Here is a 19,343-nt window from a genome sequence, read left to right as displayed (position 1 = left end):
TCATGGTCCTTCTCAAAGGTGCTATTAACCTTGGCCTCATCTTCAGGGTTGGACAGATGGAGATCTATATAGTGGTCATACTCTTCCCAAAGACCAATAATAGTATTGTAGTATTCAGAGATAGACATATCTCCCTGGTTCATTGTGATAATCTGTTGGAGGAGTTAATAAACCTTGGAGGAATCTCCAACACGGTGAAAGGTCTTAATTACACTATCCCAAATAATATCTTTGGCGGTATCCTTTCACATACATCTCCTATCAATTTCACGTTTTGTAGAGAAGATCAATCAGGTCATAACTGTCGAGTTCTCTGTCTCCCATCTCTGGCATGCTGAATCACTAGAGAGTGGAGCCCGGATGCCACTGGTGATGTAACCCAACTTCCCACGACTCTGTAGGGATAACCTAACAAAGTAAGCCTTGTCCAGATAGTTTGTATTATCCAACTTGACAATGGATATCTGGGCATTAGTGTTTTCAATAATGACTGGATTGGAAATAACACCGCTTGTTCCACCAGTTGAGGCTTCCATTGGTCCACTAACTTCTGACATTATGTGGAGACACACACATGGAGCTGGTTGGACCGTTGGATACCCACACCAGATGGGGAGTACACAGTCTACCCAAAAAATTCTTCCCAATACACAAACACAGGTTCAATCAGTCAAAAAACATCACAGAACTTCTAAACTCCACCTTCGAATGGATCCCAAATGAGAGAAATAAAGGATCTGGAAGGTACATCTGGCAGTAGGTTAGTTCAGCATCCTGCTTGTCTATTTCACTTCAAGAACTTCTAAACTCCACCTTCGAATCTCTTGGTTGATGGGTGAAACAGTAAGCCATTCATCTCACATGGTATAGCCTCTTCCGGACCCGTTACCGATTTTAGGGTTCCAAGTCAAGACACAAAAGGAGAGAGAGTGATTGCTGGCCGACTCTCAATCCCACTCTGTTACCAAGTTCGCACTTGTAATGTGTGTCAGCAAGAATAGAAACCAAGAAGACAAGATAGGAAGAAAGAAGGAAGAGGATGAAGAGAGAAAGAAAGGGGATGTGCACAACAGGGTGAGAGAGCAATGTCGATGCCTCTCACCTATATTCACTCACAAGTCACATCAGATAAAAAATGAAAGTAAGATTATATAAGTATCCTTCACTTACACCTAGTAGGCTAGTAAACACATGTGCTTATTTCACATCTGTTTCCTATTCTACCCTTACAATATGTACTCTAACACACAGATGGTTCCTATCATTATGTGACAAAATATATTTTACTCTTTCCCATAGTGCGCTCTTTGAATTTTGCTTTCTGTACCAAAAGGAAGACTAAAAACTTTTCTAATCCAAACATTGGGTTATTCCATCATCGATGTCTTCTCAAGTTCTGGGAATTTGCTAAATGTTATGAATTGGATTCCGTAGAGTCTTATTAGACCGAATGCTGGCACAATGTATAGCCTTGTCTTTTCTTTTCGTTTTTATCTTTATTTTATTTTTAAAGAATGGAAACAGAAAAAATTTAATTTAAAAAATTAAGCATACATGATAAGTACACCAAAACGCCCTACAAAAAGTAGTGCACATCAGTATAGTACCAGCTTCATCCTTCTGATGTGCGTTTTCCTACTGGCCTTCTTTTTTCCTTTTTTGTGCTCGACATATAGCTCGGTTTTGTTAGTTATCACATTCATCTTTTAGGGTACTGTTCATTTTCTTTCCGCTCCCCTCTCAGGTTTATTTGCTGCTTGTCACAGGTGGAGGTACTTGGAGTTTCTCTTCCTTGGGGGGGCATATTAACAATGGAAGGACGTGGTGCGAAATTCTGGGATCTTGCCAACAAATGTCAGAAAGAGACCAACACTTTTCTGTGTGGTTCAGATAATAATCCATTTGGTCGTGCATCTTTCTCCAATGAAAATGTGTTGCGACCAGCACAACCAATTGCCTCCATAGATCTCTTGACTGGAGATAACATGTTTCCAGAATTCACTGAGCAACCACATACAAGCAATGCTAGCTCTAGGAGAGGTGATGCACTTGATTTCCTTGATAATGCTGTGATAGAGCACTGGGCTCCTGATGCAGATTCTAAATTCTCTTCTTCATTACAACATGGGAGACCTACAGATGATGGCAGTGTCCAACATTACATTAGTTGCTTAAAGGCACTATCCGGTCCACAGTTGGTATGCTAATGTCTTTCGTGATTCATGCTATTGGATAATGTTAGCTCGTTTAAGATTGTTAGTAAATTTATACAGTAAAGAAGTGGTTCATGGAAGCAAGTGCTTTTAAGGTGCAGTTAAGCATGTGCTTGTGGCTCAAGTTACAGCCTGGGTCCAAGTTGCACTACTTGAATTAGGCAATGCCTTTTCGGTGCAAGGTGCCCCATGCATGCTCCTGCTTATTACATATGTTTGGTTAAGTGAATCCTAGAATAGTTCTTAGAGTCGTTTACTTATTCTTGATCTGCGTCTACAAGAATATGGTGTCTTGAATTCTATCGAATATATTGTGAAACAATTAGTGTTGGCACTTGATTAATCAATCACTAGAAATTTTCATTCCAATTCATTGCATTGTGCAAAGATTTTTGCTGGAAGATTTGAGTTATTATTTGAAGTACCTTTTTTCTCCCAAGATTATAAATGAGACCACCTAGCTGCATCTTCTACATTATGTGAGAAATCTCATCCATCTTGACCAGAACTTAATATTTTCCTCCTAATTCTGTTTCTTTTAGTAGGTGTTCCATTCAGCTTTTCCCCCCATGAACACTATTTTGTGTGGTTTCCTTAAAACCCTATTTTGAAACCCTAGCTTTTATCAAACCTCCAGTTTTCACTCTTAAATTCCTTAATTAAAAACCTAATCTTAAGAGGGAGTGTTTGACACAAGGCGCTACATTTGCTTGAAACATCAGAACATTTACCTACATGGATTGATTTCCTTCACACTATCCTACATCATTTATTAGCCACATCAGTCATTCCTTTTGGTATTTGTTATACATTAAACATTTTGTATGAGATATGAGCTTTTTCATTGTTGTCTTATGCCTTTTTTTTCCTCATTGCTTGTCTAGGATCTTTCTTGCATAGTAAAAACATTAAAGACAGTACATATCCATAACATGTGTGACCTTGTTCCCTTAGATTGTGTTTGAAATACTTTCTGCACCAATGATATTTTTCTCATGTACCTCTTCTTCTTCTTCCTTTTTCTTATGGATTTCTCAATGACCTGATTTTGCTGCTGAGTATTTCTGTGATCTTGTTTACCCGTCCATTCTTTTATACTGAAGTTTTAATTGAACATGCAAGAGACAATTTTTTTGCTATAAATTTATATTTTTGTTTACATAGTAGATATAATTTCCATTATCTTTTTGGAAAAACTTGCGAGTCTTGGCGCAACGTTTAAGTTGCACTATTGCAACCATCAGGTTGCGGGTTCGAAACATGGAAACAGCCTGTCCGCAAAGCCAGGGGTAAGGCTGCGTACATTTGTCCCTCCCAGACCCTGCAGTACTGGGAGCCTTGTGCATTGGGACGCCCTTTTTTGCAGATTGAAACATAGGCATGGTGCAATAATCAATCCCATCCCCTCCTCCCTAAAAGAAGTGGAATAAGATGGTTGAATTTCAGTTGCTATGTCAACATATATATTTGTTATTTCATCTTGCAGGATAGGAAGCTGGACTTCACAGAAGCGATGAACCTTGAAATTGAACGTTTCCAAGTGAACCTTTCTGCTGCTGACAGGGACAGAGCTTTATTATCAGTTGGTACTGATCCTGCTACTTTAAACCCAAATGCCTTACTTGATGAGTATTACATGGGAAGATTATGCAGAATTGCAAACAGCCTTGCATTGTTGGGACAAGCTGCACTTGAGGACAAAATTAATGGTTCCATTGGTCTTGAGACAGTTGATGATGATTATATAGATTTTTGGAATATTACTGGAATTGGAGAGACCTGCTCTAGTCCCAGCTGTGAGGTTCGTGCTGTAACGCAACCTGCTGCCAACATGTCTTCTATGGTGTCAACTCGAGGAGCTTCACCATCTGTCTTTGTATGTTCTCATTGTGGAAGAAAGGTTTGCAAGGTTTGTAGTGCTGGGAGTGGGGCCCTCCTGCTTTCAACTTTTAACTCAAAGGAGGTATCAAGTGTTAGTGGTGTCTCAAGCCAGAGCGGGTCAAGCCATGGCAGTCAAACTGATTCCATCTCCACCAACCGTTTATCTACAATAGATGGGGTTATCTGTAAATCATGCTGCAGTGATGTTGTGCTTGATGCATTAATTCTAGACTATGTCAGGGTCTTGATTAGCATGCGGAGAAGTGCCCGTGCAGACAGTGCAGCACATAAAGCTGTGGACCTGGTGATAGGAGTTCCATTAAGAGATTTTGTTGTTGAAAAGAACAGAATGTCTGAAGGTCGTCAAGCTGGTATTATGTCAAGGAAACTACTTGGTAGAGAGGAATCACTCGCTGAATTTCCATTTGCCAGCTTTTTACATTCGGTAAGGTTTGTTTTCTTGTTTTATAGTTTCAATACTCCAGATGTTAATACACTGACTTTATTTCCTGTTACTGCATCCTTGTTGATGAAACGAGTCAGATTTGAGTTGAATCTATCTAGATCCGAATTTGTTTTAGCCTGTCCAAATCTAGTTCTGGATCTGAGCTTGATCGATGGTTATGGACCTATGGTATGGAACTGGAATTGGATCAGATACAGGTTGGATCTGGGTACTTATGTTTAACTTTTAATTATATATCTACATGTGATACAATGTGCAAAAGTGGCAAATCTTATGATTATGTTAATTGGAATTTTAAAGCTTTTGGATTTCTGAGATGCAACACAATTCAAATTTTCTTACTAACGATAAAAAGCTCAAGTAGACTTCCATCAAAGACAAGAAAGAAGGAAGAGGAACAATTCATTGGGTTTTAGAGGAGAAATCAAACAAGAATCAAGAAATTGGATTTTTTTTGCTGTTCACGTTAGCAGCATGTGGATAAACTTATGAAGGCTGTTACATTGGAATTTGAGGAAACTGTTAGTCCAATTGAATTGTGTATTAATTTTTTATGATAACAAACATGTGGTAACCAAACATGTGGACATTAATAGAATAAGCATGCCTTGGTGTGGGACTAAGTATGTTACTAGTTGATGGAAAGACTTTCCTGGAAATACCGTCATTAGTGGCCAATGACTATTAAAGTTCTGGAAGCTCCAAAAACATGCTTGTACTAATTAATTGGTTCTTCATTTTGGAAGTCTTGTCATGATGGAAAATGACAATGCACTTACCCGGAAGACCTAAGCATGTTATTGATGAACATTCCAGCAAACAAATTAATTAGTCACCCTATAAACTGAGAGAGTCAACCAATCTCTTAGGAGAAAAATTGACCATTTAAGTGAGTAAAAAGAATGGGTGGTTTGTCAGACTTCATGCCCCTCCCCCCCCCCCCCCCCCCAGTCCCTTGGTACATTATTGTTTGGTTTAAAGGCCACATCCCCCACCACAGCTTTCACGTTTGGAGAACCCTTAACCATTGCATCCCCACCCAATCATTTCTTGTCCACCGCCACATCCCTGGTTACCCCTCTTGTGCTCTTTGTTGGAATGGTATTGAGGACTTCGACCACCTTTTTTCTCTTGCCCTTTAGCCCTAACCATCTGGAAAAAAGCCTTGGGATCTATTTGGCACCGTAGCAGAAGACCCCTCCCATTTGCGAGGGAGTGGCTTTGGTTGAGTAGGAGTAGTACAATCTGTGATACTGCCGGCAAGCTTGTGTTTGGGGCTGCTATATGCCACATTTGGATGGAGCGAAATCTCAGAAGATGGACCTCCAACTCTCACTCTATCGACATGATTTGGAAAGCCATCTTCTTTGATGTTAGCTCTAAGCTTCATATGCTCCTCCTTAAGCCTGTTGTTGATACCCCAAGGAACAGACATATTGTTGTTTCCTGGGGTTTTAATGTTTTCCTTCTTCGTTCTGATGGCCCAGCTCCTTAGGGCTTGTGTTAACAAAATCGAAATATGGAATTGCTTGGATGATCGATATGATCAGCCCAAGACATATATTTATAATATGATAAATAATGTTGTGTGATAATAATAACCCTGCCATAGCCGACATAGCTAGGCAGTACATAATAACAAAAATAAAACACCCAAAAAGACCAGAATACCCCCACGGTATTCTTGTGTACATTATTCAACACTCCCCCTCAAGTTGGAGCAAAGATGTCTATCATGCCCAACTTGACTAAATTACGATGAAATAATTTCCCAGACAATCCCTTCGTGAAGCTATCCGCAAGTTGATCAGCAGATGTCACAAAGGGAACACAAATCAGTCCTTCTAACTTTTCCTTGATGAAATGCCTATTCACCTCAACATGCTTGGTACGATCATGCTGTACTGGGTTGTGTGCTATGCTGATTGCAGCCTTGTTGTCACAATACAACATCATAGGAAGACGAATAGGGACACCAAGATCCTGTAGCAAACCTTTGAGCCAGAGTAACTCATAAATACCTTGTGCCATAGCTCGAAACTCAGCTTCGGCACTAGAACGAGCAACTACATTTTGCTTCTTGCTACGCCAAGTGACAAGATTTCCACCTACAAAGGAACAATACTCAGAGATAGACTTGCGATCTGTAGAACCAGCCCAATTGGTATCAGTGTATGCCTATATCCATAGGTGACCATGTGCAGATAGAAGAATGCCCTTTCCAGGAGTTGACTTCAAATAGTGCAGAATACGAAGAACAGCCTCCATATGAGAAGAGTAGGGATCATGCATAAACTGACTCACAGTACTCACGGCGACAGCAATGTCAGGACGAGTATGTGAGAGATAAATCAGCTTCCTTACAAGCCTTTGGTACTGGCCTTTATCAACAGGCTCACTCACCCCCTTTTTCCTTGAGATGAACAGTAGGGTCCATAGGAGTATCTGAAGGGTGACAGGCTAACAACCCGGTTTCAGCCAATAAGTCTAGGACATACTTCCTTTGGGAGAGAAAAATGCCCTTGGAGGATCTGGCAACCTCAATCCCAAGAAAGTATCGTAGTTTCCCTAGATCTTTAATCTCAAATTCTTGTCCAAGGAAGGTCTTCAACCGTCTGATCTCATCACCATCATTGCCAGTAACCACTATGTCATCAACGTAGACTATAAGAACAGTGAGTTTTTCTCCAACCCTCTTTATAAAGAGTGTGTGATCAGCATTACTCTGCTTATAGCCCACAGAAATCATGGCCTTGTGGAACCGGCCAAACCATGCTCGAGGTGACTGCTTCAGCCCATATAGTGCACGCTTCAGTTTACACACTTTACCTTTGTTTTTGTTACAAGAGAACCCTGGTGGAATGTCCATATACGCCTCCTCATCGAGTTCTCGATTTAAAAAAATATTTTTTACATCTAGCTACTGCAAATCCCATCCAAGGTTGACTGTAACACACGAACAGTATTTAGCTTTGCAACAGGTGCAAAGGTTTCCTGATAATCAATGCCGTATGTCTGAGTTAACCCCTTGGCCACTAGTCATGCCTTATACCTATCCACAGTGCCATCCACCTTCTGTTTCACTACAAACACCCACTTACATCCAACAGTTCTCTTCCCAGGTGGAAGAACCACAAGCTCCCATGTGTTATTTTTCTTTAAAGCCTCCATTTCTTCCATCATTGCTGCCTTCCACTTTCCATCTGATAGAGCTTCCTGCTAATTGTTAGGAATACGAACAGAAGAAAGAGAAGAAACAAAAGCACGAAAGGATGGGGAAAGGGAGTCATAAGACACAACATGGGATATGGGGCGCTGAGTGCAATTCCTAACACCTTTACAAAGAGCAATAGGTAGATCAGGAGAAGGAACATTACCAGGTGGAGGGGCCGGTTCTGGATCCGGGTTCGGCAATTGGATGGGTACAGAAGCAATAGTTGATTGAACCTGCTTATGTTTCCTTGCATAGGTCTACACATTACTGTCATCAATCCTCCTCTGAAATTCACTAATAGTTCTCTGGACAGGAGTCTGGACTGGGGTAGTTTGCTCCCCCTGAATAGGGATGGTCTCCCCCTGTATAGAGACCTCTCCCCCTGACTCAGAGGGAGGACTAGGGGAGGGAGGACTAGGAGCAAGCCGAACAGATACAGGCTCATTGTAAACAGACTGGAGTGGAGGTGGAGAGTCTATGGTCAGCACATCTTCATTAACACTCTCCCCCTGAAGAGGTGGGGACACATAATAGGAAACATTCTCATAAAAGACGACATCCATGCTGACTAAAGTCCGGCGGGATGGAGGGTAATAACATTTGTACCCCTTCTGAGTAGCAGAGTAACCTAAGAAAATGCAGCAGAGACTACTTGGTTCTAGTTTACTAGGGGACCGTGTACCCCTGGCATAACATACGCAACCAAACACCTTAGAGGGGACAACAAAGGAAGAAGAGCCAAGTAATAGCTCAACAGGGGGTCTGGAATGAACAACCCAACTGGGCAGCCTATTAATTAAATAGGCTGCAATAAGGACAGCATCTCCCCAATAAAAGGAAGGGACATTGCGAGCAAACAGAAGGGCTCTAGCTACCTCCAAGAGGTGGCGGTTTTTCCTCTCAGCCACACCATTTTGGGCTGGAGTGTCAACACAGCTGGTCTGATGTAGGATCCTATGGGCAGCAAGGTATTTTTGGAACTGACCTTCCATATACTCTGTCCCATTGTCACTCCTCAAAATTCGAAGAGTGGCATTGAATTGGGTCTTAACCAACTGGTGAAAATGCTGAAAACATGAAAAGACTTCATTTTTTGTGTGCATGAGGTAGACCCAAGTGAATCTAGAATAACAATCAATAAAAGTGACATACCACCACTGACCGGAAATAGAAACTTTCCAACACTGTGCTTAGTGTGATATGGTTTGTGGCAATGACCACACTTCATAGGCTCTTTGCCTGTAGCAGCAGCAGCAATACTGTCAGAAGAAGGATTCGAGGTGGAGCCAGTAGCCTGTAAGGCTGATATCTCAACTTTAGGAGTAACTGTCATAGCAGCCCGACGTGTCTCTTCACTGTGAACATAAGAAAATGTCTCCTCTAAAGTGGGGAAAGGAACCCGACCAAGAACTTGCACCCGAATAGGATCATAATCATCATTAAGGCCAGCCAGAAAATCATAGACCCGAAATTGGTCCACATAAGAGTGATAGGCAGTAATGTCGGCAGTAGTAGTTGGCTGAAAACGAGCACAGCGATCCAATTGCTGCCATAAACACTTGAGGGCAGCATAGTATTAGTATTTAGTGACAGACAACTCTTTCTTAGTAGTGTTTTGAAGTGTCTTCTTGATCTCATAAACCTGAGAACCACTACCTAACCGACCATAGGTTCCCTTGATAGCAGTCCATATCTGAGTAGCAGTGTCAAGGAGGAGATACTGACTAGAGAGATCAGTGTGCATAGAATTCAGAACAAAGGACATCACCATAGTGTCATTGGCAGCCCATTTAGTACGAGCAACACCTTCTTCAGTGGGCTGTTTGGTGGTGCCAGTAAGATGGCCAGTGAGTCCCCTACCAGCCACGGTCAAGGATAGAGATCTGGCCCAAATTAAATAGTTCGTACCATCAAGCTTAATGGCAGCAGCATATGGAAGAAAATCAGACCTAGTCTGACCATCGCCGTTAGAAGTAGCCATGGTAATATCAGAGTCCGGCATGATGATGAGAAGTAGGGCAAAAATACCAGAAGAAGAAGCTGAATATAGGGTATGAAAACCCTCTTGGCAGCAGCAACACAATCAACCCTAACCCCCAAAATCGATAAGGTGCAGGGTTTTGAAAAAAAACTTGAAAGAGGTGTTCAATTAGGGTTAGGGGTCTTCAAAAAATTCTGAAAAAAAATCCTGTCGAGTGCTTTGTATGGTGGGAGGGACACCCCCTCCAAAAATCAGCAATATCTGAAACCTAAAACCCCAAAATCGATAAAGTCAGGGTTTTGAAAAAAAACCCTGAAAGTGAGATCGATTGAGGGAAGAGAGCTTCAATGCTGGATGTAGGGCTGCAGTAGTTGCTGTCCAATGTTGCAAGAGAGGAACCTCCAGAGGTGAACAAACAAACTCCAATGATAAGTAGATCTGATCTTCAAGGGGAGGGCTTCCAAAAAATCGCAGAGAAGAACAGGGCAGCAGCTATCGCAGATGTTTAACCAATCTTGTAGAACATTAATTGAGGTATGTAGAGGGCAGCAGCTAGATCATCTGATCACACCTCATTAGTGCTGCCCTTAAGCAAAGAGAAAAAACCAGAAAAAAAGGAGTGGAGGAAGAAGATGGAGAAGGAGGAAAACGATGGAGGGGAGGGAAGGGGGATGTTTTGTAACCTAGATTAGAGAAATTGACTATGATACCATGTTAACAAAACCGAAATATGGAATTGCCTGGATGATCGATATGATCAGCCCAAGACATATATTTATAATATGATAAATAATGTTGTGTGACAATAATAACCCTGCCATAGCCGACATAGCTAGGCAGTACATAATAACAAAAATAAAACACAAAAGACCAGAATACCCCCACGGTATTCTGGTGTACATTATTCAACAACTTGTCTCTTTGTATAGCTCCCCCTCCCCCTTCTCCTTTTTGGTAATGAATTTGTTATTCAACAAAAAAGAAAAGAATGGGTGGTTGACCTGATCTCAGAAGTGGTCGACTGGAAAACTGGCCGTAACAGCCTTCCTTTGGATGGTCGTTCGTTTGATTTGACCTTTGGCTTATAATGGTGAGTCAAATAATGGCTAGTTTGGCTAGGTGGTCGAACGAACACTTCAGGCAGTCAACCGACAAAGTTCCAATAGCCATAAAACAATCTGAAAACTGTAATATTTCTAGCTGTTGGACTTTGGCCTATAAATAGAGATGTTCTGCACTTCTCAAAGGTGTTCTTCACGTATCAAAACCATAGTTGTCAAGGCGCCTAGGAGACCTAAGGCGTTGGAGGGCCGCCCAAGCGCTTAGGTGACAAGGCGCCTGCCTAGGCCCCTAGTAATTTTTTTTTAAAAAAAATTTCCATTATATCTAGTATAGAAATAATATAGTTATGCTTACAACATTACAACAACAATACATAGTGAATCTATTCACTAATTTGCCATTATATCTAACAACATCATTACAGCAACAACATTATTTAGAGGAGAAAAAAACGCTAGTAAACAAGAGAAGGAGTACAGGAGAAGTGAACTAATGAAGTTCGATTATTTCTTAATTAATTAATTAATTTTTATTTGCTAAATGATCCATGCTTCTCCCCTATACACAAACTAATAAAAATGTTAGAAACAACATTATTTAGAGGGGAGAAAAAAACATAAGTTACAAAAAATTGATTGCCCAAGGACCTTGGTGTCCCAAGGCACCCTAGGCGACACCTAGAATCCTAGGGCACCCACCTTGTTAAGTTAAATAAGGCAGGTGACCTCCCAGCCCTTGGAAAACCACCCGGACGCATAGGCAGTGGCTAGGCAACGTCTTGAAAACTATGGAGAGAACCCTAAAGGAATTTTAAGAGTCCATGAGGATTTGATACCTAAAAAAGTAGAGAACATCTACTTGGGCTTCATAGGTTAGAATCAAGTCATTGAGCTCCATTTTTGTATCTACTCTAGTTAGAGGGTTTGAGAGCTTCATTTGTATATCCGCCTACAAAGAGGTATTGAGTGAGTCTTATCTTGCATATCTGCGTATTCAAGAGGCTCCTGAGTATGCAAAAACTTAGAAAAACTACCACAACACTGTTAAGTGTGATCCTTGGAAACACCCAGGTTTGGTTATGAGCTTGGTTCAATATCTCGCGATATATCGGTATCTCGGGCCTACCGAGATATCCGAAATATGGTGAAATTTCTCCGAAATATTGCATTTTTTCTGCAATATTTCGGGAGTCCATCTCGGTGGGTTTTTGGCCATATCTAGGCCTGATACTTTATGGACACCCTTATTTAAGCTAAATAAACACATTTAAACCTTCATATTGCAAAAAAATGAACTCAAAGTGGTGTTTTGGGCTTGCACCCTTGATTGACAGTATACGGTCGCCGACCCTAATGTATAAATAGTTAAATACACATTAATTAGGCAGTTAAAGACAAAAAGAAATTTAAACAAACTAATTAAAACTCGTAAGACATAATTCATAAATCATATTCTCATAAACTCCATAATAGGCAATACACAAAGTTACAAACTCACAACTCACAAGTTCAAAAATCAGTGAAATCACAACTTACAACTTTACAAGAGACAAGACTCACACAAGTGCTAATAATAGTTGTTGTGCCTTCCTGGATCAACCCCACTCATGGCCCGCTGGAGTCGACGTCCATTGTTCTCTGTTTGAAGGACATATGTGGACCATGGTATAGTTTCGGAGAAGAAACGAGTGTAGTCATCCACAACTGTCATGTAAATGGAGTCATCAACATATTGTAGGTAACCTATCCTAGGATATGGGTTAGGGTTACCAATCGGTCCAACCTGTGAAGAAGATGATCTAGTATGATATGATGTCGGCGAAAGCGGCGTTGGCACTGGCTACATGTATGGCTGATGAGGTTGGTAGCTAGGGTATGCAAAGATGTCATCCACAAAAGATGATCTAGTATGTCCCTGGGACTGGGACTGGGACTGGGAGTTATAGTCCCCTACCCCACTAAACTGCCCATATCCATATGGACCATATCCATATCCATATCCATATCCACCGTGAGGTTGTGATGAGTGGTATATGCGTCAAAATATGGGGCACGCCAATGCCCAGTCGATCCCCCTCCCTATCACCCATACTCAAACCGCCAACAGAGCTAGAAAAGTCATCAATGTCCATATAATCAGCTTGTAACTGTGTTTGTCGACCCCTACACTTCCTGCTGTATGGTTGTATGGAGGCTTTTGAGGGTGGGGGTGCAGGGTCACGTGCACTGTGGTCCGTATCCTGTGTGGCATGATCAAATTGTGTCTCTCCAGTTAATCGGACTAGCTCTACAGGCGCCGTATCCTCGCCTACCACATAACGCTCTTACATTCCATCAAAATCTTCACCACCACCACCGCCACCACCATCACCACCACCACCATCACCATCACCATCACCACCATCATCATCACCTTAGGACCTAGACCAGTCATCATTAGCAGCAACATTGCCACCAGTGGGCTGGAATGGTATGGGTGATGCTTCCCGTGCATGTATCTGACCCTCGTTAGCCATATAATCATCGACATCAGCACCAATCTCAGAAGCTGTCACGGGGTTAGGCCTACCTCCCTCCTGATCCAACACTAGCTCACCTCTATCCCTCACCCAATCCACAATAGGGTCCTCATCGTTTGAGTCAACTTGAAAGATGTCGGCGAGGTCAATAGTGCCCCTCTGTCCCTCATGTCCCATGCGTATGTGTTGCAGTTTCAGCCTCAAGTTGTAGTGCACATACACCATGTCAGATAAACTTTCAGATCCCAATCTATTACGCCTCTTGGAGTGGATGAGCGCAAAGGTACTGCAGTTCCTCTCACAGCCAGATGCGAAACATGTTTGGGCAAGGACCTTGATTGCTATTCTTCTTAAATTCTCAGCCGATTCCACATACAACACCCACCATTCAGTTGCATTATAAGTTTACAACAAAAAAAGACATGTGTCAAATGTTGTTTCAAGTTTCAACTTTCAATACATATGCAATTTAAAACTTAAAAGAATTAGATATTGAATTGAGTACCAACATCACCGTGTGCTCTGCCTTCTATTGCAGCATCGGTTCCAAAACTTCCTAATGCATCCCTAAACATCTTCATCTACACCCATGTGGAAAATTAGTAAGTACTTATTACTAATTAGTAATTACTACTTACTAATTATATTCCAAATGAATTCTAAGACTCACCACATTATTGCAAATAGCTTGTAGATGACCATCTGGCTCCAACTTCTTCACTACTTGTTTCACAGCATCAGTAAGTTGAGTTTCCAATCCAAGCCTATTATTATATTGATACTTGGGGTTCAAGTAGTATGCTGAAATTTGACATATAGAAATGAGATAATGTCAAATGCATAGGTAATTAGTGAATAGTAATACTATGAATTAGTTACATAAGCAAATTTACTCACCAGCCTTATGCAGTGGATGCATAAGTTGATTCTCCCAGCGAGCATTGATGATATCCAAGAAGTGCTTGCTACTGCGAGGAGCCACACTGTAGACACTATCTTTCATCAAGTCCATTGCAGCATATAGGACTGACATGGTTGGGCCCTTGAAAGCGGAGTCAACAATATGTAGAACTTTAACTACTAGCTCCAAAACTTTCACCACTTTGCTTAGTTTTGTCCTGAAGTCCTCAGATGACATGGTTGCTTGTGCTTCCCTCCCACTTGCAGTATTGGGACCCTTCCATTCAAACCACTCCTCAGAAGCAATCATACTTCTCAGCCCAGCCTTCTTTGTCTTAATGCTTTTTAGGGCAATGTAGTTGGTGGCAAATCTTGTGATGCCCGGCCTAACCAAGTCACCCCCACATTTTTCCCTCAATAGATTGAGTGCAAAAGAGTGGTTGTATACAAAGTTGGTGACTTGTCTTGCACTTTTAACCACAATCTTCACCAACTTTAACTTTCCCATATCCTTTAGCATTAAATCAATGCAATGGGCTGCACAAGGAGTCCAGAAGAGTTGGTACTTACTGTTATTCATCATCTTCTCACCGGCCAGCTTGAAGTTGCTTCCGTTGTCCATTACAATCTGGACAACGTTATCAATTCCCACATCTTTTTCAACTACTTCCTTTAACAATCTGTAAATGTATTTTGCATCCTTTATCTCTTTGGATGCATCCACAGATTTGAGGAAAACTGTCATCCCATCACAATAAACCACAAAATGAAAAATGAAAAATGAAAAATTGTCAGAAAATGAAAAATGGTACCAAAAAGACCTTTAATTACCAAGGAACAGTTACAAAAATAGGAACTATAACAAAAGTATCTACTATGAGAATATTCCAGCAGTCCTGTGTCCATAGCATGACCCCCACACTTCTTCTAGAAACCAAACCAGGTTCAAACCAAGGCCCATGTATGGTCTAAACCAGAACCAGAACCATAGGACAAGTTAGGTCTGGCTCTGGCCTGTTTTCTTGGACTGAACTGCATCATGTACACTTCCATTTTTGTTTCCCATTTTTGATGTTTAATGCTGTCATTTGATTGATGATAAGCAAGCATTGGATATTCATTTTCGCTTATTTTTCTTTTTGCATTCCAAATTTGAACTTAGGTTGCATGTTATTGATGGTCTTTTTCCCATTAATTTGGCCATTTTATATTGATATCTAACTAGGTTATGTATCAGTGCAGGTTGAAACTGCCATCGGCTCAGCACCATCATTGTCATTACTTGCTCCTACTGATTCTGGCTCACAGCATTCGTATTGGAGAGCTCGCCCTAGTACCTCCTCTATTGAATTTGCCATTGTTCTTGGCAGTCTATCTGATGTCTCTGGGGTCATATTACTTGTTAGTCCATGTGGTTATTCAGTAGTTGACTGTCCTACGGTGAGCATCTAACTATAGTTCCTTGAATGGTTTACCAGATAGCATTTGTAATGATTTGTGGGTATTTATTCCCTTAATAATGTGATATGAAGCTCATCTCAACTATGAATATCTCCCATCAACTTAGGCAAATTTCCATGTATATAGTTTACAGTTTGTTTTCTATTATCATCTACTTTGATACTCTACATAATTCCTCATTCTTTCTTTCACAGCGAAGTAGGCTAACATCCTTTACCTTTCCACTTAGTGGTTCATACTAACAGATTTTTTGAAATGTGGGGATTAATGTTCGACTAACTCAGAAAATACTGCTTTTCTTTTCTACCCTGTGCCTCTAACCTTATTTCCTGTTGCCTCTATGCTTTTCTTACCCATTGATAAGTTCCTGTTATTGTTTGTACAGGTGCAAATATGGGCTAGTAATAAGATAAACAAGAATGAACGCTCATTCATGGGAAAATGGGAGGTGCAGTCCATGATCACTTCGGAATTTTATGGAGCAGAACAGTCAGGGAAAGGTAATGATGTTCCAAGGCATGTGAAATTCACATTCCGAAATACCATTCGATGCCGTATCATTTGGATAACACTTCATCTTAGACGGCCTGGTTCAAGTTCTGTTAATTTGGAAAAGGGGTTGAATCTTCTTTCTCTAGACGAGAACCCCTTTGCCAAAATCAGTCGACGTGCCTCTTTTGGAGGGTCTGTTGAAAGTGAGCCATGCCTTCATGCAAAAAGGATCTTAGTGGTTGGGAACCCTGTGAGGAAAGATCTAGGACCTACATCTCCTCAGGGGCCAGAAAAGATAAATTTGAAAGCATGGTTGGAGAGTGCTCCTCAATTAAATCGATTCAAGGTACAACTGATCCTTATGATTTGCTAGTTTCATAAATTCAATGTTCTATCAATTATAAAGTGCAGGAAATGTCATTAATATGCCATTTTCTATATTCAGGTTCCAATTGAGGCTGAAAGATTGATGAACAATGATCTTGTCTTGGAACAATATCTCTCACCAGCTTCACCTCAGTTGGCTGGATTTCGTCTCGACGCTTTCAGTGTGATGAGACCTCGAATCACCCATTCACCACCTTCTTTTAATGTGAATAACCAGGAGATTTCTTTAACATTTTTGGAAGACAGACATATTTCTCCTGCAGTCTTGTTTATCCAAGTATCAGCTCTCCAGGTAATTTAGAAGTAAATTTTTCATTACATTACTGTCATATTATCCAAGTTATCCTTTCCAATATAATATTTATTAGTGTACTTATGCAGGCCCTGTTTAAATTTGGGCCTAGTTTTGATTGGGCCTTAGTTTTTGGGTTTTATTATTGTGATGGTTTGAAATATTTAGCCCAAGAGTGGTTTTAAGAGGCTGCATAGAATTTTTTATTAATGGGTCCATGTTGGTGATACGTGATAGTTGGATAGGGATTTATCTTATATTTTATTCCTAATTTGTTAGTCTGTGGGTTAGTTTAGGAGATTTCTTAGTTATTTAAGAGTCCTTGTTACGAAAGTAGATATTATATTAGTAGGCGAGTTTTCAATTTAGGATATTTTTTTTCTTTTCTACTTTCTATAAATAAGCAATGTTAGAACCCCCCCCCCCCTGATTTTGGATTAATGAATCAGTTTTGAATATTGTGGTAATTTCTTGCTGGCTTTACCTCTCTCTCTCTTTCTATATATATATATATATATAAACAAATGCTTTCTATATATATATATAAACAAATGCCTACTACTTTCTCCTTTTTTTTTTTTTTTTGGTAAATGAATATATTGCCGAACCCCAAGGGGGGGCAGGGAGAGAAAAACAAATACAAGAAAGGAAAGCGGGGAAAGAAGGGGGAAGGGGGAAAGAACAACCTGTTCAGTTTTAGAGAGGAAGGAGAAGAAGGAAAAGAGAGGGAAAGAGAAGAGCACATACGGTTGTGTTTAATCTCATATGTCTCAAACTAGAGACAAACTTCCTTATATTGAAAAAGAATAACTAATTACACAGGGGTCCCTAGCCTTATACAAATAACAGAAGAAACATAAAATACATGTGGTTATGTACAAGAATACCCTTAAACTCCTATTCTTAACACGACCACCCAGCCTACGCAGAGGAGGGAGGCCGCAAAAGCCCGGCATCAAAGCCCCAATAAGACACAATATGCCTGTTCCTGAGGTTATCCAAACAGTGCCTCTGACGGATACACCTGAGCTTGGAAGAAACATCAAAGGAGATGGCTTTCCAAATCATGTCAAAGGATCTAGAATTGGAAGTCCATCTCCTGAGATTTCTTTCCATCCAAATATGGTGTATGGCAGCGCTAAAAACCAGCTTCCCAATCGTGTCGCAAATCGAGTCTCCCGGAAAAGTCTTAAGCAACCAAAGCCATTCTCGGTCAAAGCTTCAGGCCCTTCTGCTTCGCGGCCAAATAGAGGACAAGGCTTTGTTCCAGATGGTGGAGGTGAAGGTGCAAGCAAAGAAAAGGTGGGGGGTATCTAATCGGCCAATCCAGCAAAGGGTACAAGAGGGGGGAGCAGGGATGGTGCGGTGGATGAGAAAGGCTTAGGTAGGCATGCAAAGTCTTAGGGCTCTCCAAACAGTGAGGCTATGGCGAGGGATGTGGCCAGTGAAGGAGGTGAAAATACCAGTGGAGGAGTGGAGCCAGATAATCCTGTCCACACGAGGGGATGAGGTGGGCTGCAAGGAGGGAAGGGTAGGCCAGATCTGGGAGATGATGGAAGGGTTAAGCGAAGGGGGCGGGGACCAAGCACCAGAGGAGATAAGGGCAGAGACAGGAGCATCCTTAGGAAGCCCTGAGGAATAGATGGCTCTGGGGCCAAGCAGGTTATAGAGGATTCCAAGAGGGTGCCGGGGGTCAAGCCAAAGGGAGGTGGTGGTGCCGTCAACAATGAAAGAGGAGATCCCAAGAAGAGCAAGGGGCCGAAGGGAGAGGATCTTACGCCAGATCCAAGAAGAGTCGGCGTGGGTTTTGATGGTCCAAATGGAGTCAGACTTAAGGAGGTAAGAATGGACCCAGGTAACCCAGATAGAGTCCTGGTTGGAAGAGATTTTCCAGAGGAGCTTAAGAATGCCCGCCTTGTTGGAGTTGTGGATGCGACGGATGCCCAGGCTGCCCTCAGATTTGAGGAGGCAGATAGATTTCCAGCTGGCAGGGTGGAGGAATCTGGGAGTCTCTTTTCCTTTCTAGAGGAAAGCACATAGGATTTGCTAAATGGCCTTGATGGTAGAATTAGGTATGCAGAAGATACCTGTCCAGTATAAGTAGAAGGCCTGGAGGACAGAGCGGATACATTCCAGTATGGAAGCATAGGATAAAAGCTTGCCTTTCAAAAGCTGAAGGTACTTGCGGATGTTGTCGAGCATAGGGGTGCAATGGTGACTCGACAGCCTGGCAGGGATCAGGGGGAGGCCAAGATAGGTGATTAGAAGGGTGCCAATGGAGAAGCCAGTGAGCTGGAGAAGGGTCTCTTTAGTAGAGTCAGATATACCAGAGAGGAAGATTTTGGACTTGAGGAGATTGACTCGGAGACCAGAGAGGGATTCAAAGAGGTGGAGGGAGTCCATGTTGGCAGAGATAGAAGAGTGGGAGGCCTTAGAAAAGATCATCAGATCATCAGCAAAGGCCAGATGCGAGAGA

At 41.5% G+C, this 19,343-nt stretch overlaps 1 protein-coding gene across 1 annotated transcript in view; it reads left to right on the top strand.

Moving 5' to 3' along the window:
- The window catches only part of LOC122664513 (probable phosphoinositide phosphatase SAC9), a 71,923-nt gene that overhangs the window by 35,805 nt on the left and 16,775 nt on the right, over nt 1–19,343 (top strand). The window contains exons 10-14 of the mRNA XM_043860358.1: nt 1,767–2,198; nt 3,700–4,539; nt 15,478–15,675; nt 16,082–16,534; nt 16,634–16,867. Coding sequence (XP_043716293.1) covers nt 1,767–2,198; nt 3,700–4,539; nt 15,478–15,675; nt 16,082–16,534; nt 16,634–16,867 — 2,157 coding nt within the window. The remainder of the gene's footprint in view (nt 1–1,766; nt 2,199–3,699; nt 4,540–15,477; nt 15,676–16,081; nt 16,535–16,633; nt 16,868–19,343) is intronic.

Source organism: Telopea speciosissima, chromosome 6 (genome assembly GCF_018873765.1).
Source record: "Telopea speciosissima isolate NSW1024214 ecotype Mountain lineage chromosome 6, Tspe_v1, whole genome shotgun sequence".
NCBI classification, from domain to species: domain Eukaryota; kingdom Viridiplantae; phylum Streptophyta; class Magnoliopsida; order Proteales; family Proteaceae; genus Telopea; species Telopea speciosissima.
The sequence above is the reverse complement of the archived record's forward strand: the minus strand, read 5'-3'. Positions and strand labels throughout refer to the sequence as shown.